The following is a 21975-nucleotide window of genomic DNA, read 5'->3' as shown; positions in this document are numbered from 1 at the left end:
GTATTACATGTGTGATATTACACGGGGAGCGTCTATGTTACATGTGTGATATTACACGGGGAGCGTCTGTATTACATGTGTGATATTACACGGGAGCGTCTGTATTACATGTGTGATATTACACGGGGAGCGTCTGTATTACATGTGTGATATTACACGGGGGTGTCTGTATTACATGTGTGATATTACACGGGGAGCGTCTGTATTACATGTGTGATATTACACGGGGAGCGTCTGTATTACATGTGTGATATTACACGGGGAGCGTCTGTATTACATGTGTGATATTACACGGGAGCGTCTGTATTACATGTGTGATATTACACGGGGAGCGTCTGTATTACATGTGTGATATTACACGGGGAGCGTCTATGTTACATGTGTGATATTACACGGGGAGCGTCTGTATTACATGTGTGATATTACACGGGGAGCGTCTGTATTACATGTGTGATATTACACGGGGAGCGTCTGTATTACATGTGTGATATTACACGGGGAGCGTCTGTATTACATGTGTGATATTACACGGGGAGCGTCTGTATTACATGTGTGATATTACACGGGGAGCGTCTGTATTACATGTGTGATATTACATGGGGGGAGCGTCTGTATTACATGTGTGATATTACACGGGGAGCGTCTGTATTACATGTGTGATATTACACGGGGAGCGTCTGTATTACATGTGTGATATTACACGGGGAGCGTCTGTATTACATGTGTGATATTACACGGGGAGCGTCTGTATTACATGTGTGATATTACACGGGGAGCGTCTGTATTACATGTGTGATATTACATGGGGGGAGCGTCTGTATTACATGTGTGATATTACACGGGAGCGTCTGTATTACATGTGTGATATTACACGGGGAGCGTCTGTATTACATGTGTGATATTACACGGGGGTGTCTGTATTACATGTGTGATATTACACGGGGAGTGTCTGTATTACATGTGTGATATTACACGGGGAGCGTCTGTATTACATGTGTGATATTACATGGGGGGAGCGTCTGTATTACATGTGTGATATTACACGGGAGCGTCTGTATTACATGTGTGATATTACACGGGGGTGTCTGTATTACATGTGTGATATTACACGGGAGCGTATGTATTACATGTGTGATATTACACGGGGAGCGTCTGTATTACATGTGTGATATTACACGGGGGTGTCTGTATTACATGTGTGATATTACACGGGGAGTGTCTGTATTACATGTGTGATATTACACGGGGGGCGTCTGTATTACATGTGTGATATTACACGGGGAGCGTCTGTATTACATGTGTGATATTACACGGGGAGCGTCTGTATTACATGTGTGATATTACATGGGGGGAGCGTCTGTATTACATGTGTGATATTACACGGGAGCGTCTGTATTACATGTGTGATATTACACGGGGGTGTCTGTATTACATGTGTGATATTACACGGGAGCGTATGTATTACATGTGTGATATTACACGGGGAGCGTCTGTATTACATGTGTGATATTACACGGGGGCGTCTGTATTACATGTGTGATATTACACGGGAGCGTCTGTATTACATGTGTGATATTACACGGGAGCGTCTGTATTACATGTGTGATATTACACGGGGAGCGTCTGTATTACATGTGTGATATTACACGGGGAGCGTCTGTATTACATGTGTGATATTACACGGGGAGCGTCTGTATTACATGTGTGATATTACACGGGGGTGTCTGTATTACATGTGTGATATTACACGGGGAGCGTCTGTATTACATGTGTGATATTACACGGGGAGCGTCTGTATTACATGTGTGATATTACACGGGGAGCGTCTGTATTACATGTGTGATATTACACGGGGAGCGTCTGTATTACATGTGTGATATTACACGGGGAGCGTCTATTACATGTGTGATATTACACGGGGAGCGTCTGTATTACATGTGTGATATTACACGGGGAGCGTCTGTATTACATGTGTGATATTACACGGGGAGCGTCTGTATTACATGTGTGATATTACACGGGAGCGTCTGTATTACATGTGTGATATTACACGGGGAGCGTCTGTATTACATGTATGATATTACACGGGGAGCGTCTGTATTACATGTGTGATATTACACGGGGAGCGTCTGTATTACATGTGTGATATTACACGGGGAGCGTCTGTATTACATGTGTGATATTACACGGGGAGCGTCTGTATTACATGTGTGATATTACACGGGGAGCGTCTGTATTACATGTGTGATATTACACGGGGAGCGTCTGTATTACATGTGTGATATTACACGGGGAGCGTCTATGTTACATGTGTGATATTACACGGGGAGCGTCTGTATTACATGTGTGATATTACACGGGAGCGTCTGTATTACATGTGTGATATTACACGGGGAGCGTCTGTATTACATGTGTGATATTACACGGGGGTGTCTGTATTACATGTGTGATATTACACGGGGAGCGTCTGTATTACATGTGTGATATTACACGGGGAGCGTCTGTATTACATGTGTGATATTACACGGGGAGCGTCTGTATTACATGTGTGATATTACACGGGAGCGTCTGTATTACATGTGTGATATTACACGGGGAGCGTCTGTATTACATGTGTGATATTACACGGGGAGCGTCTATGTTACATGTGTGATATTACACGGGGAGCGTCTGTATTACATGTGTGATATTACACGGGGAGCGTCTGTATTACATGTGTGATATTACACGGGGAGCGTCTGTATTACATGTGTGATATTACACGGGAGCGTCTGTATTACATGTGTGATATTACACGGGGAGCGTCTGTATTACATGTGTGATATTACACGGGGAGCGTCTATGTTACATGTGTGATATTACACGGGGAGTGTCTGTATTACATGTGTGATATTACACGGGGAGCGTCTGTATTACATGTGTGATATTACACGGAGAGCGTCTGTATTACATGTGTGATATTACACGGGGGTGTCTGTATTACATGTGTGATATTACACGGGGAGCGTCTGTATTACATGTGTGATATTACACGGGGAGCGTCTGTATTACATGTGTGATATTACACGGGGAGCGTCTGTATTACATGTGTGATATTACACGGGGAGCGTCTGTATTACATGTATGATATTACACGGGGAGCGTCTGTATTACATGTGTGATATTACACGGGGAGCGTCTGTATTACATGTGTGATATTACACGGGGAGCGTCTGTATTACATGTGTGATATTACACGGGGAGCGTCTGTATTACATGTGTGATATTACACGGGGAGCGTATGTATTACATGTGTGATATTACACGGGGAGCGTCTGTATTACATGTGTGATATTACACGGGAGCGTCTGTATTACATGTGTGATATTACACGGGGAGCGTCTGTATTACATGTGTGATATTACACGGGGAGCGTCTATGTTACATGTGTGATATTACACGGGGAGCGTCTGTATTACATGTGTGATATTACACGGGGAGCGTATGTATTACATGTGTGATATTACACGGGGAGCGTCTGTATTACATGTGTGATATTACACGGGGAGCGTCTGTATTACATGTATGATATTACACGGGGAGCGTCTGTATTACATGTGTGATATTACAGGGGGAGCGTCTGTATTACATGTGTGATATTACACGGGGAGTGTCTGTATTACATGTGTGATATTACACGGGGAGCGTCTGTATTACATGTGTGATATTACACGGGGAGCGTCTGTATTACATGTGTGATATTACACGGGGAGCGTATGTATTACATGTGTGATATTACACGGGGAGTGTCTGTATTACATGTGTGATATTACACGGGGAGCGTATGTATTACATGTGTGATATTACACGGGGAGCGTCTGTATTACATGTGTGATATTACACGGGGAGCGTATGTATTACATGTGTGATATTACACGGGGAGCGTCTGTATTACATGTGTGATATTACAGGGGGAGCGTCTGTATTACATGTGTGATATTACACGGGGAGCGTCTGTATTACATGTGTGATATTACACGGGGAGCGTCTGTATTACATGTGTGATATTACACGGGGGTGTCTGTATTACATGTGTGATATTACACGGGGAGCGTCTGTATTACATGTGTGATATTACACGGGAGCGTCTGTATTACATGTGTGATATTACACGGGGAGCGTCTGTATTACATGTGTGATATTACAGGGGGAGCGTCTGTATTACATGTGTGATATTACACGGGAGCGTCTGTATTACATGTGTGATATTACACGGGGAGCGTCTGTATTACATGTGTGATATTACACGGGGGTGTCTGTATTACATGTGTGATATTACACGGGGAGCGTCTGTATTACATGTGTGATATTACACGGGAGCGTCTGTATTACATGTGTGATATTACACGGGGAGCGTCTGTATTACATGTGTGATATTACACGGGGAACGTCTGTATTACATGTGTGATATTACACGGGGGCGTCTGTATTACATGCGATATTACACGGGGAGCGTCTGTATTACATGTGTGATATTACACGGGGAGCGTCTGTATTACATGTGTGATATTACACGGGGAGCGTCTGTATTACATGTGTGATATTACACGGGGAGCGTCTGTATTACATGTGTGATATTACACGGGGAGCGTCTGTATTACATGTGTGATATTACACGGGGAGCGTCTGTATTACATGTGTGATATTACACGGGGAGCGTCTGTATTACATGTGTGATATTACACGGGGAGCGTCTGTATTACATGTGTGATATTACACGGGGAGCGTCTGTATTACATGTGTGATATTACACGGGGAGCGTCTGTATTACATGTGTGATATTACACGGGAGCGTCTGTATTACATGTGTGATATTACACGGGGAGCGTCTGTATTACATGTGTGATATTACACGGGGAGCGTCTGTATTACATGTGTGATATTACACGGGGAGCGTCTGTATTACATGTGTGATATTACACGGGGAGCGTCTGTATTACATGTGTGATATTACACGGGGAGCGTCTGTATTACATGTGTGATATTACACGGGGAGCGTCTGTATTACATGTGTGATATTACAGGGGGAGCGTCTGTATTACATGTGTGATATTACATGGGGGGAGCGTCTGTATTACATGTGTGATATTACACGGGGAGCGTCTGTATTACATGTGTGATATTACACGGGGAGCGTCTGTATTACATGTGATATTACACGGGGGCGTCTGTATTACATGTGTGATATTACATGTGTGATATTACAGGGGGAGCGTCTGTATTACATGTGTGATATTACAGGGGGAGCGTCTGTATTACATGTGTGATATTACACGGGGAGCGTCTGTATTACATGTGTGATATTACACGGGGAGCGTCTGTATTACATGTGTGATATTACACGGGAGCGTCTGTATTACATGTGTGATATTACACGGGGAGCGTCTGTATTACATGTGTGATATTACACGGGGAGCGTCTATGTTACATGTGTGATATTACACGGGGAGCGTCTGTATTACATGTGTGATATTACACGGGGAGCGTCTGTATTACATGTGTGATATTACACGGGGAGCGTCTGTATTACATGTGTGATATTACACGGGAGCGTCTGTATTACATGTGTGATATTACACGGGGAGCGTCTGTATTACATGTGTGATATTACACGGGGAGCGTCTATGTTACATGTGTGATATTACACGGGGAGTGTCTGTATTACATGTGTGATATTACACGGGGAGCGTCTGTATTACATGTGTGATATTACACGGAGAGCGTCTGTATTACATGTGTGATATTACACGGGGGTGTCTGTATTACATGTGTGATATTACACGGGGAGCGTCTGTATTACATGTGTGATATTACACGGGGAGCGTCTGTATTACATGTGTGATATTACACGGGGAGCGTCTGTATTACATGTGTGATATTACACGGGGAGCGTCTGTATTACATGTATGATATTACACGGGGAGCGTCTGTATTACATGTGTGATATTACACGGGGAGCGTCTGTATTACATGTGTGATATTACACGGGGAGCGTCTGTATTACATGTGTGATATTACACGGGGAGCGTCTGTATTACATGTGTGATATTACACGGGGAGCGTATGTATTACATGTGTGATATTACACGGGGAGCGTCTGTATTACATGTGTGATATTACACGGGAGCGTCTGTATTACATGTGTGATATTACACGGGGAGCGTCTGTATTACATGTGTGATATTACACGGGGAGCGTCTATGTTACATGTGTGATATTACACGGGGAGCGTCTGTATTACATGTGTGATATTACACGGGGAGCGTATGTATTACATGTGTGATATTACACGGGGAGTGTCTGTATTACATGTGTGATATTACACGGGGAGCGTCTGTATTACATGTATGATATTACACGGGGAGCGTCTGTATTACATGTGTGATATTACAGGGGGAGCGTCTGTATTACATGTGTGATATTACACGGGGAGTGTCTGTATTACATGTGTGATATTACACGGGGAGCGTCTGTATTACATGTGTGATATTACACAGGGAGCGTCTGTATTACATGTGTGATATTACACGGGGAGCGTATGTATTACATGTGTGATATTACACGGGGAGTGTCTGTATTACATGTGTGATATTACACGGGGAGCGTATGTATTACATGTGTGATATTACACGGGGAGCGTCTGTATTACATGTGTGATATTACACGGGGAGCGTATGTATTACATGTGTGATATTACACGGGGAGCGTCTGTATTACATGTGTGATATTACAGGGGGAGCGTCTGTATTACATGTGTGATATTACACGGGGAGCGTCTGTATTACATGTGTGATATTACACGGGGAGCGTCTGTATTACATGTGTGATATTACACGGGGGTGTCTGTATTACATGTGTGATATTACACGGGGAGCGTCTGTATTACATGTGTGATATTACACGGGAGCGTCTGTATTACATGTGTGATATTACACGGGGAGCGTCTGTATTACATGTGTGATATTACAGGGGGAGCGTCTGTATTACATGTGTGATATTACACGGGAGCGTCTGTATTACATGTGTGATATTACACGGGGAGCGTCTGTATTACATGTGTGATATTACACGGGGGTGTCTGTATTACATGTGTGATATTACACGGGGAGCGTCTGTATTACATGTGTGATATTACACGGGAGCGTCTGTATTACATGTGTGATATTACACGGGGAGCGTCTGTATTACATGTGTGATATTACACGGGGAACGTCTGTATTACATGTGTGATATTACACGGGGGCGTCTGTATTACATGCGATATTACACGGGGAGCGTCTGTATTACATGTGTGATATTACACGGGGAGCGTCTGTATTACATGTGTGATATTACACGGGGAGCGTCTGTATTACATGTGTGATATTACACGGGGAGCGTCTGTATTACATGTGTGATATTACACGGGGAGCGTCTGTATTACATGTGTGATATTACACGGGGAGCGTCTGTATTACATGTGTGATATTACACGGGGAGCGTCTGTATTACATGTGTGATATTACACGGGGAGCGTCTGTATTACATGTGTGATATTACACGGGAGCGTCTGTATTACATGTGTGATATTACACGGGGAGCGTCTGTATTACATGTGTGATATTACACGGGGAGCGTCTGTATTACATGTGTGATATTACACGGGGAGCGTCTGTATTACATGTGTGATATTACACGGGGAGCGTCTGTATTACATGTGTGATATTACACGGGGAGCGTCTGTATTACATGTGTGATATTACAGGGGGAGCGTCTGTATTACATGTGTGATATTACATGGGGGGAGCGTCTGTATTACATGTGTGATATTACACGGGGAGCGTCTGTATTACATGTGTGATATTACACGGGGAGCGTCTGTATTACATGTGATATTACACGGGGGCGTCTGTATTACATGTGTGATATTACATGTGTGATATTACAGGGGGAGCGTCTGTATTACATGTGTGATATTACAGGGGGAGCGTCTGTATTACATGTGTGATATTATACGGGGAGCGTCTGTACTACATGTGTGATATTACACGGGGAGTGTCTGTATTACATGTGTGATATTACACGGGGAGTGTCTGTATTACATGTGTGATATTACACGGGGAGCGTCTGTATTACATGTGTGATATTACACGGGGAGTGTCTGTATTACATGTGTGATATTACACGGGGAGCGTCTGTATTACATGTGTGATATTACATGGGGGGGTCTGTGTGTGATATTACATGGGGGGGTCTGTGTGTGATATTACACGGGGAGCGTCTGTATTACATGTGTGATATTACACGGGGAGCGTCTGTACTACATGTGCGATATTACAGGGGGAGCGTCTGTACTACATGTGTGATATTACAGGGGGAGCGTCTGTATTACATGTGTGATATTACACGGGGAGCGTCTGTATTACATGTGTGATATTACACGGGGAGCGTCTGTATTACATGTGTGATATTACACGGGGAGCGTCTGTATTACCTGTGTGATATTACACGGGAGCGTCTGTATTACATGTGTGATATTACACGGGGAGCGTCTGTATTACATGTGTGATATTACACGGGGAGCGTATGTATTACATGTGTGATATTACACGGGAGCGTCTGTATTACATGTGTGATATTACAGGGGGAGCGTCTGTATTACATGTGTGATATTACACGGGAAGCGTCTGTATTGCATGTGTGATATTACAGGGGGAGCGTCTGTATTACATGTGTGATATTACACGGGGGAGCGTCTGTATTACATGTGTGATATTACATGTGTGATATTACAGGGGGAGCGTCTGTATTACATGTGTGATATTACACGGGGGAGCGTCTGTATTACATGTATGATATTACACGGGGAGCGTCTGTATTACATGTGTGATATTACACGGGGAGCGTCTGTATTACATGTGTGATATTACACGGGGAGCGTCTGTATTACATGTGTGATATTACACGGGGAGCGTCTGTATTACATGTGTGATATTACACGGGAGCGTCTGTATTACATGTGTGATATTACACGGGAGCGTCTGTATTACATGTGTGATATTACAGGGGGAGCGTCTGTATTACATGTGTGATATTACACGGGGAGCGTCTGTATTACATGTATGATATTACACGGGGAGCGTCTGTATTACGTGTGTGATATTACACGGGGAGCGTCTGTATTACATGTGTGATATTACAGGGGGAGCGTCTGTATTACATGTGTGATATTACACGGGGAGCGTCTGTATTACATGTGTGATATTACACGGGGAGCGTCTGTATTACGTGTGTGATATTACACGGGGAGCGTCTGTATTACATGTGTGATATTACACGGGGAGCGTCTGTATTACATGTGTGATATTACACGGGGAGCGTCTATTACATGTGTGATATTACACGGGAGCGTCTGTATTACATGTGTGATATTACACGGGGAGCGTCTGTATTACATGTGTGATATTACACGGGAGCGTCTGTATTACATGTGATATTACAGGGGGAGCGTCTGTATTACATGTGTGATATTACACGGGGAGTGTCTGTATTACATGTGTGATATTACACGGGGAGTGTCTGTATTACATGTGTGATATTACACGGGGAGCGTCTGTATTACGTGTGTGATATTACACGGGGAGCGTCTGTATTACGTGTGTGATATTACACAGGGAGCGTCTGTATTACATGTGTGATATTACACGGGGAGCGTCTGTATTACATGTGTGATATTACACGGGGAGCGTCTGTATTACATGTGATATTACAGGGGGAGCGTCTGTATTACATGTGTGATATTACACGGGGAGCGTCTGTATTACATGTGTGATATTACACGGGGAGCGTATGTATTACATGTGTGATATTACACGGGGAGCGTCTGTATTACATGTGTGATATTACACGGGGAGCGCCTGTATTACATGTGTGATATTACACGGGGAGCGTCTGTATTACATGTGTGATATTACACGGGGAGCGCCTGTATTACATGTGTGATATTACACGGGGAGCGTCTGTATTACATGTGTGATATTACACGGGGAGCGTCTGTATTACATGTGTGATATTACACGGGGGCGTCTGTATTACATGTTATATTACACGGGGAGCGTCTGTATTACATGTGTGATATTACATGGGGGGAGCGTCTGTATTACATGTGTGATATTACACGGGGAGCGTCTGTATTACATGTGATATTACACGGGGAGCGTCTGTATTACATGTGTGATATTACATGGGGGGAGCGTCTGTATTACATGTGTGATATTACACGGGGAGCGTATGTATTACATGTGTGATATTACACGGGGAGCGTCTGTATTACATGTGTGATATTACACGGGGAGCGTCTATTACATGTGTGATATTACACGGGAGCGTCTGTATTACATGTGTGATATTACACGGGGAGCGTCTGTATTACATGTGATATTACATGGGGGGAGCGTCTGTATTACATGTGTGATATTACACGGGGAGCGTCTGTATTACATGTGTGATATTACACGGGGAGCGTCTGTATTACATGTGTGATATTACACGGGGAGCGTCTGTATTACATGTGTGATATTACACGGGAGCGTCTGTATTACATGTGTGATATTACACGGGGAGCGTCTGTATTACATGTGTGATATTACACGGGGAGCGTCTATTACTTGTGTGATATTACACGGGGAGCGTCTGTATTACATGTGTGATATTACACGGGGAGCGCCTGTATTACATGTGTGATATTACACGGGGAGCGTCTGTATTACATGTGTGATATTACACGGGGAGCGTCTGTATTACATGTGTGATATTACACGGGGAGCGTCTGTATTACATGTGTGATATTACACGGGGGCGTCTGTATTACATGTGATATTACACGGGGAGCGTCTGTATTACATGTGTGATATTACATGGGGGGAGCGTCTGTATTACATGTGTGATATTACACGGGGAGCGTCTGTATTACATGTGATATTACACGGGGAGCGTCTGTATTACATGTGTGATATTACATGGGGGGAGCGTCTGTATTACATGTGTGATATTACACGGGGAGCGTATGTATTACATGTGTGATATTACACGGGGAGCGTCTGTATTACATGTGTGATATTACACGGGGAGCGTCTATTACATGTGTGATATTACACGGGAGCGTCTGTATTACATGTGTGATATTACACGGGGAGCGTCTGTATTACATGTGATATTACATGGGGGGAGCGTCTGTATTACATGTGTGATATTACACGGGGAGCGTCTGTATTACATGTGTGATATTACACGGGAGCGTCTGTATTACATGTGTGATATTACACGGGGAGCGTCTGTATTACATGTGTGATATTACACGGGGAGCGTCTATTACTTGTGTGATATTACACGGGGAGCGTCTGTATTACATGTGTGATATTACACGGGGAGCGTCTGTATTACATGTGTGATATTACACGGGGAGCGTCTGTATTACATGTGTGATATTACACGGGGAGTGTCTGTATTACATGTGTGATTGTGATATTACACGGGGAGCGTCTGTATTACATGTGTGATATTACACGGGGAGCGTCTGTATTACATGTGTGATATTACACGGGAGCGTCTGTATTACATGTGTGATATTACACGGGGAGCGTCTGTATTACATGTGTGATATTACACGGGGAGCGTCTATTACTTGTGTGATATTACACGGGGAGCGTCTGTATTACATGCGTGATATTACACGGGGAGCGTCTGTATTACATGTGTGATATTACACGGGAGCGTCTGTATTACATGTGTGATATTACACGGGGAGCGTCTGTATTACATGTGTGATATTACACGGGAGCGTCTGTATTACATGTGTGATATTACACGGGAGCGTCTGTATTACATGTGTGATATTACACGGGGAGCGTCTGTATTACATGTGTGATATTACACGGGGAGCGTCTGTATTACATGTGTGATATTACACGGGGAGCGTCTGTATTACATGTGTGATATTACACGGGGAGCGTCTGTATTACATGTGTGATATTACACGGGGGGGCGTCTGTATTACATGTGTGATATTACACGGGGAGCGTCTGTATTACATGTGTGATATTACACGGGAGCGTCTGTATTACATGTGTGATATTACACGGGGAGCGTCTGTATTACATGTGTGATATTACACGGGAGCGTCTGTATTACATGTGTGATATTACACGGGGAGCGTCTGTATTACATGTGTGATATTACACGGGGAGCGTCTGTATTACATGTGATATTACATGGGGGGAGCGTCTGTATTACATGTGTGATATTACACGGGGAGCGTCTGTATTACATGTGCGATATTACAGGGGGAGCGTCTGTATTACATGTGTGATATTACACGGGGAGCGTCTGTATTACATGTGTGATATTACACGGGGAGCGTCTGTATTACATGGGGGGAGCGTCTGTATTACATGTGTGATATTACACAGGGAGCGTCTGTATTACATGTGCGATATTACAGGGGGAGCGTCTGTATTACATGTGTGATATTACACGGGGAGCGTCTGTATTACATGTGTGATATTACACGGGGAGCGTCTGTATTACATGTGATATTACATGGGGGGAGCGTCTGTATTACATGTGTGATATTACACGGGGAGCGTCTGTATTACATGTGTGATATTACACGGGGAGTGTCTGTATTACATGTGTGATATTACACGGGGAGCGTCTGTATTACATGTGCGATATTACAGGGGGAGCGTCTGTATTACATGTGTGATATTACACGGGGAGCGTCTGTATTACATGTGTGATATTACACGGGGAGCGTCTGTATTACATGTGATATTACATGGGGGGAGCGTCTGTATTACATGTGTGATATTACACGGGGAGCGTCTGTATTACATGTGTGATATTACACGGGGAGCGTCTGTATTACATGTGTGATATTACACGGGAGCGTCTGTATTACATGTGTGATATTACACGGGAGCGTCTGTATTACATGTGTGGTATTACACGGGGGCGTCTGTATTACATGTGTGATATTACACAGGGAGCGTCTGTATTACATGTGTGATATTACACGGGGAGCGTCTGTATTACATGTGTGATATTACACGGGGAGCGTCTGTATTACATGTGTGATATTACACGGGGAGCGTCTGTATTACATGTGTGATATTACACGGGGAGCGTCTATTACTTGTGTGATATTACACGGGGAGCGTCTGTATTACATGTGTGATATTACACGGGGAGCGTCTGTATTACATGTGTGATATTACACGGGGAGCGTCTGTATTACATGTGTGATATTACACGGGGAGTGTCTGTATTACATGTGTGATTGTGATATTACACGGGGAGCGTCTGTATTACATGTGTGATATTACACGGGGAGCGTCTGTATTACATGTGTGATATTACACGGGAGCGTCTGTATTACATGTGTGATATTACACGGGGAGCGTCTATTACTTGTGTGATATTACACGGGGAGCGTCTGTATTACATGCGTGATATTACACGGGGAGCGTCTGTATTACATGTGTGATATTACACGGGAGCGTCTGTATTACATGTGTGATATTACACGGGAGCGTCTGTATTACATGTGTGATATTACACGGGAGCGTCTGTATTACATGTGTGATATTACACGGGGAGCGTCTGTATTACATGTGTGATATTACACGGGGAGCGTCTGTATTACATGTGTGATATTACACGGGGAGCGTCTGTATTACATGTGTGATATTACACGGGGAGCGTCTGTATTACATGTGTGATATTACACGGGGGGGCGTCTGTATTACATGTGTGATATTACACGGGGAGCGTCTGTATTACATGTGTGATATTACACGGGAGCGTCTGTATTACATGTGTGATATTACACGGGGAGCGTCTGTATTACATGTGTGATATTACACGGGAGCGTCTGTATTACATGTGTGATATTACACGGGGAGCGTCTGTATTACATGTGTGATATTACACGGGGAGCGTCTGTATTACATGTGATATTACATGGGGGGAGCGTCTGTATTACATGTGTGATATTACACGGGGAGCGTCTGTATTACATGTGCGATATTACAGGGGGAGCGTCTGTATTACATGTGTGATATTACACGGGGAGCGTCTGTATTACATGTGTGATATTACACGGGGAGCGTCTGTATTACATGGGGGGAGCGTCTGTATTACATGTGTGATATTACACAGGGAGCGTCTGTATTACATGTGCGATATTACAGGGGGAGCGTCTGTATTACATGTGTGATATTACACGGGGAGCGTCTGTATTACATGTGTGATATTACACGGGGAGCGTCTGTATTACATGTGATATTACATGGGGGGAGCGTCTGTATTACATGTGTGATATTACACGGGGAGCGTCTGTATTACATGTGTGATATTACACGGGGAGTGTCTGTATTACATGTGTGATATTACACGGGGAGCGTCTGTATTACATGTGCGATATTACAGGGGGAGCGTCTGTATTACATGTGTGATATTACACGGGGAGCGTCTGTATTACATGTGTGATATTACACGGGGAGCGTCTGTATTACATGTGATATTACATGGGGGGAGCGTCTGTATTACATGTGTGATATTACACGGGGAGCGTCTGTATTACATGTGTGATATTACACGGGGAGCGTCTGTATTACATGTGTGATATTACACGGGAGCGTCTGTATTACATGTGTGATATTACACGGGAGTGTCTGTATTACATGTGTGATATTACACGGGGAGCGTCTGTATTACATGTGATATTACACGGGGAGCGTCTGTATTACATGTGTGATATTACACGGGAGCGTCTGTATTACATGTGTGATATTACACGGGAGCGTCTGTATTACATGTGTGATATTACACGGGAGTGTCTGTATTACATGTGTGATATTACACGGGGAGCGTCTGTATTACATGTGATATTACACGGGGAGCGTCTGTATTACATGTGTGATATTACACGGGGAGTGTCTGTATTACATGTGTGATATTACACGGGAGCGTCTGTATTACATGTGTGATATTACACGGGAGCGTCTGTATTACATGTGTGATATTACACGGGGATGTCTGTATTACATGTGTGATATTACACGGGGAGCGTCTGTATTACATGTGTGATATTACACGGGGAGCGTCTGTATTACATGTGTGATATTACACGGGGAGCGTCTGTATTACATGTGTGATATTACACGGGGAGTGTCTGTATTACATGTGTGATTGTGATATTACACGGGGAGCGTCTGTATTACATGTGTGATATTACAGGGGGAGCGTCTGTATTACATGTGTGATATTACACGGGGAGTGTCTGTATTACATGTGTGATATTACACGGGAGTGTCTGTATTACATGTGTGATATTACACGGGGAGCGTCTGTATTACATGTGATATTACAGGGGGAGCGTCTGTATTACATGTGTGATATTACACGGGGAGCGTCTGTATTACATGTGTGATATTACACGGGGAGCGTCTGTATTACATGTGTGATATTACACGGGGAGCGTCTGTATTACATGTGTGATATTACACGGGGAGTGTCTGTATTACATGTGTGATTGTGATATTACACGGGGAGCGTCTGTATTACATGTGTGATATTACAGGGGGAGCGTCTGTATTACATGTGTGATATTACACGGGAGTGTCTGTATTACATGTGTGATATTACACGGGGAGCGTCTGTATTACATGTGTGATATTACACGGGGAGCGTCTGTATTACATGTGTGATATTACACGGGGAGTGTCTGTATTACATGTGTGATTGTGATATTACACGGGGAGCGTCTGTATTACATGTGTGATATTACAGGGGGAGCGTCTGTATTACATGTGTGATATTACACGGGGAGTGTCTGTATTACATGTGTGATATTACACGGGAGTGTCTGTATTACATGTGTGATATTACACGGGGAGCGTCTGTATTACATGTGATATTACAGGGGGAGCGTCTGTATTACATGTGTGATATTACACGGGGAGCGTCTGTATTACATGTGTGATATTACACGGGGAGCGTCTGTATTACATGTGTGATATTACACGGGGAGCGTCTGTATTTCATGTGTGATATTACACGGGGAGTGTCTGTATTACATGTGTGATTGTGATATTACACGGGGAGCGTCTGTATTACATGTGTGATATTACACGGGAGTGTCTGTATTACATGTGTGATATTACACGGGGAGCGTCTGTATTACATGTGATATTACAGGGGGAGCGTCTGTATTACATGTGTGATATTACACGGGAGCGTCTGTATTACATGTGTGATATTACACGGGGAGTGTCTGTATTACATGTGTGATATTACACGGGGGAGCGTCTGTATTACATGTGTGATATTACACGGGAGTGTCTGTATTACATGTGTGATATTACACGGGGGAGCGTCTGTATTACATGTGATATTACACAGGGAGCGTCTGTATTACATGTGTGATATTACACGGGAGTGTCTGTATTACATGTGTGATATTACACGGGGAGCGTCTGTATTACATGTGTGATATTACACGGGGAGCGTCTGTATTACATGTGTGATATTACACGGGAGTGTCTGTATTACATGTGTGATATTACACGGGGAGCGTCTGTATTACATGTGTGATATTACACGGGAGCGTCTGTATTACATGTGTGATATTACACGGGGAGCGTCTGTATTACATGTGTGATATTACACGGGGAGCGTCTGTATTACATGTGATATTACATGGGGGGAGCGTCTGTATTACATGTGTGATATTACACGGGGAGTGTCTGTATTACATGTGTGATATTACACGGGAGCGTCTGTATTACATGTGTGATATTACACGGGGAGCGTCTGTATTACATGTGTGATATTACACGGGGAGCGTCTGTATTACATGTGTGATATTACAGGGGGAGCGTCTGTATTACATGTGTGGTATTACACGGGGAGCGTCTGTATTACATGTGTGATATTACACGGGGAGCGTCTGTATTACATGTGTGATATTACACGGAGAGCGTCTGTATTACATGTGTGATATTACACGGGAGTGTCTGTATTACATGTGTGATATTACACGGGGAGCGTCTGTACTACATGTGTGATATTACACGGGGAGCGTCTGTATTACATGTGTGATATTACACGGGGGAGCGTCTGTATTACATGTGTGATATTACACGGGGGAGTGTCTGTATTACATGTGTGATATTACACGGGGAGCGTCTGTATTACATGTGATATTACATGGGGGGAGCGTCTGTATTACATGTGTGATATTACACCGGGAGTGTCTGTATTACATGTGTGATATTACACGGGGAGCGTCTGTATTACATGTGTGATATTACACGGGGAGCGTCTGTATTACATGTGTGATATTACACGGGGAGCGTCTGTATTACATGTGTGATATTACACGGGAGCGTCTGTATTACATGTGTGATATTACACGGGGAGCGTCTGTATTACATGTATGATATTACACGGGGAGTGTCTGTATTACATGTGTGATATTACACGGGGAGCGTCTGTATTACATGTGTGATATTACACGGGGAGCGTCTGTATTACATGTGATATTACATGGGGGGAGCGTCTGTATTACATGTGTGATATTACACCGGGAGTGTCTGTATTACATGTGTGATATTACACGGGAGTGTCTGTATTACATGTGTGATATTACACGGGGAGCGTCTGTATTACATGTGTGATATTACACGGGGAGCGTCTGTATTACATGTGTGATATTACACGGGGAGCGTCTGTATTACATGTGTGATATTACACGGGGAGCGTCTGTATTACATGTGTGATATTACACGGGGAGCGTCTGTATTACATGTGTGATATTACACGGGGAGCGTCTGTATTACATGTGTGATATTACACGGGGAGCGTCTGTATTACATGTGTGATATTACACGGGGAGCGTCTGTATTACATGTGTGATATTACACGGGGAGCGTCTGTATTACATGTGTGATATTACACGGGGAGCGTCTGTATTACATGTGTGATATTACACGGGGAGCGTCTGTATTACATGTGTGATATTACACGGGGAGCGTCTGTATTACATGTGTGATATTACATGGGGGGAGCGTCTGTATTACATGTGTGATATTACATGGGGAGCGTCTGTATTACATGTGTGATATTACACGGGGAGCGTCTGTATTACATGTGTGATATTACACGGGGAGCGTCTGTATTACATGTGTGATATTACACGGGGAGCGTCTGTATTACATGTGTGATATTACTCGGGGAGCGTCTGTATTACATGTGTGATATTACACGGGGAGTGTCTGTATTACATGTGTGATATTACACGGGGAGCGTATGTATTACATGTGTGATATTACAGGGGGAGCGTCTGTATTACATGTGTGATATTACACGGGGAGCGTCTGTATTACATGTGTGATATTACACGGGGAGTGTCTGTATTACATGTGTGATATTACACGGGGAGCGTATGTATTACATGTGTGATATTACAGGGGGAGCGTCTGTATTACATGTGTGATATTACACGGGGAGCGTCTGTATTACATGTGTGATATTACACGGGGAGCGTCTGTATTACATGTGTGATATTACACGGGGGAGCGTCTGTATTACATGTGCGATATTACACGGGGAGTGTCTGTATTACATGTGTGATATTACACGGGGAGCGTCTGTATTACATGTGTGATATTACACGGGGAGCGTCTGTATTACATGTGTGATATTACACGGGGAGCGTCTGTATTACATGTGTGATATTACACGGGGAGCGTCTGTATTACATGTGTGATATTACACGGGGGTGTCTGTATTACATGTGTGATATTACACGGGGAGCGTCTGTATTACATGTGTGATATTACACGGGGAGCGTCTGTATTACATGTGTGATATTACACGGGGAGCGTCTGTATTACATGTGTGATATTACACGGGGAGCGTCTGTATTACATGTGTGATATTACACGGGAGTGTCTGTATTACATGTGTGATATTACACGGGGAGCGTCTGTATTACATGTGTGATATTACACGGGGAGCGTCTGTATTACATGTGTGATATTACACGGGGAGCGTCTGTATTACATGTGTGATATTACACGGGGAGCGTCTGTATTACATGTGTGATATTACACGGGAGTGTCTGTATTACATGTGTGATATTACACGGGGAGCGTCTGTATTACATGTGTGATATTACACGGGGAGCGTCTGTATTACATGTGATATTACACGGGGAGCGTCTGTATTACATGTGATATTACACGGGGAGCGTCTGTATTACATGTGTGATATTACACGGGGAGCGTCTGTATTACATGTGTGATATTACACGGGGAGCGTCTGTATTACATGTGTGATATTACACGGGGAGCGTCTGTATTACATGTGTGATATTACACGGGGAGCGTCTGTATTACATGTGTGATATTACACGGGGAGCGTCTGTATTACATGTGTGATATTACATGGGGGGAGCGTCTGTATTACATGTGTGATATTACATGGGGAGCGTCTGTATTACATGTGTGATATTACACGGGGAGCGTCTGTATTACATGTGTGATATTACACGGGGAGCGTCTGTATTACATGTGTGATATTACACGGGGAGCGTCTGTATTACATGTGTGATATTACACGGGGAGTGTCTGTATTACATGTGTGATATTACACGGGGAGCGTATGTATTACATGTGTGATATTACAGGGGGAGCGTCTGTATTACATGTGTGATATTACACGGGGAGCGTCTGTATTACATGTGTGATATTACACGGGGAGCGTCTGTATTACATGTGTGATATTACACGGGGGAGCGTCTGTATTACATGTGCGATATTACACGGGGAGTGTCTGTATTACATGTGTGATATTACACGGGGAGCGTCTGTATTACGTGTGATATTACACGGGGAGCGTCTGTATTACATGTGTGATATTACACGGGGAGCGTCTGTATTACATGTGTGATATTACACGGGGGTGTCTGTATTACATGTGTGATATTACACGGGGAGCGTCTGTATTACATGTGTGATATTACACGGGGAGCGTCTGTATTACATGTGTGATATTACACGGGGAGCGTCTGTATTACATGTGTGATATTACACGGGGAGCGTCTGTATTACATGTGTGATATTACACGGGGAGCGTCTGTATTACATGTGTGATATTACACGGGAGTGTCTGTATTACATGTGTGATATTACACGGGGAGCGTCTGTATTACATGTGTGATATTACACGGGGAGCGTCTGTATTACATGTGTGATATTACACGGGGAGCGTCTGTATTACATGTGTGATATTACACGGGGAGCGTCTGTATTACATGTGTGATATTACAGGGGGAGCGTCTGTATTACATGTGTGGTATTACACGGGGAGCGTCTGTATTACATGTGTGATATACTCGGTGTCTATAAGTGGGACTGGACAGATGTGTTGGTTCCTGCTAATGTAGAAATGTTTGTGACTGGTCACATCTTCGGTCTTCTCGTATGGTCGGTACCAGGATAGGTCTGGGGTTGGCCTCTGTAGGTCCTCCGGCTATGGACACTTTCTTTGGCCTTTTCCCATATAGCGTGTGCCTGTAATACAGACAGTCCTGTCGGCCTTGGAAGGTCTCCACCATTTCCTTAGGTTGCTCCTCACGTCTCTGTAATCCATCAAGACGAGCCTCACTGTAAAATAACATGGTGCGCTCTGTTTCTGGGGCCAGGGAGCGGAAGGTGTGAACTAGAAGATACCAGGGGGGTTAGAAGAATATTGTCTAAGCAATGACCCCCCATGTTATAATGTCAGCATATTATTACCTTTCAGGGCGTCCATGCGACCCGGAGAGAAGTGCTCAGTGGTGGCTCCGGACCGTCTCTCCTGCTGTTTCATGTCCAGCTTGTCCTTCCGATTCTGGAACCAGTCTTGGACTTTCAGCTCTTGGGAGCCTGAGAAGAAGAGGGGGGTCAGCTCTTAGCATGTGATTTGTAACCCCCTCCATCATGGGAACTTGTAGGAACTTACATTCTGTGTCCTGATAGAGGGTGAGGCGGGACTCTTGGCCGTCCTTCTGCAGGTACGGGGCCCACTTCTCCAGCTTGGCTTTCTTGTATTGTAGAAGTTTCCTCCCCTGAGGACATCGCGTTTCAAACTCTGGAGGAAAGATGCAGAAGAAGGACTGACCACTCATCAGACCACGACCAATGACCCACCCACCACTCCACTAACACCAGACACTTCACTCCATATACTCGGTCCTATTTCTCACACATAAAGGGGAGTGGTCTCTGAAAGTGGGAGTGGCCTCGCTGGATGGGGCTCGGTTCCCCTGACCTCAGAGGGGCTTATACTAGGGGATCACTGTCTGTCCCTTATTATATAAGAAGTTCAAGAAAAAGGAGATCCCACTTCTCGGCGCTGTTTGTCCCCAGTGATGAGGACTTGGCCGGTGAGTGATCGCTGGCGTAGATCCGTCTAAATTCAGGACAACCACAAAGCGGATTTTTTGTCTGTTTATTGTTGTGTTTTTAAAAGAATAAAATATAAAAGCTACGCGTTTCGGGACCGGTCCCTTCATCCGGCTGAAAGACACAATGACGGTCGCGCGCCCTGACAGTTGTTTTATGACCGGCCATGAATCCATATGGGGCTCCAGGGTCAGAGTTCACAAGTGGCTGTTTAAACATTGGTGCATTATAAGCAATTCTCCTGTCTGGTATAAGCTCGATACACACCGGTATAAGGCCACATCGCTGTTCCTGCCGTCGGCACTTCTTATGTACGATAGTGTAAAGGATCTGCCAGGCACAACTTCTGTGGATACACCCATAAGTAATCAGTCTGCACCTGAGTCTATGTCTCTGAGACTGACTCCATCTTCCACCACTAAGGATGGCAGGCTTAGGAGTGGGAGAG

The 21975-nt window shown here is 44.0% G+C and overlaps 1 protein-coding gene across 1 annotated transcript in view; it reads right to left on the bottom strand.

Moving 5' to 3' along the window:
- DRC7 (dynein regulatory complex subunit 7) overlaps nucleotides 1-21975 on the bottom strand; it is a gene marked incomplete at its 5' end in the record, with an annotated part of 59270 nt that overhangs the window by 10073 nt on the left and 27222 nt on the right. The window contains 3 exons of the mRNA XM_075836794.1: nucleotides 20576-20802; nucleotides 20880-21008; nucleotides 21085-21213. Coding sequence (XP_075692909.1) covers nucleotides 20576-20802; nucleotides 20880-21008; nucleotides 21085-21213 — 485 coding nt within the window. The remainder of the gene's footprint in view (nucleotides 1-20575; nucleotides 20803-20879; nucleotides 21009-21084; nucleotides 21214-21975) is intronic.

This window comes from Rhinoderma darwinii, chromosome 9 (assembly GCF_050947455.1).
Source record: "Rhinoderma darwinii isolate aRhiDar2 chromosome 9, aRhiDar2.hap1, whole genome shotgun sequence".
NCBI lineage: Eukaryota > Metazoa > Chordata > Amphibia > Anura > Rhinodermatidae > Rhinoderma > Rhinoderma darwinii.
This window is presented reverse-complemented; position numbering and strand designations above follow the sequence as displayed.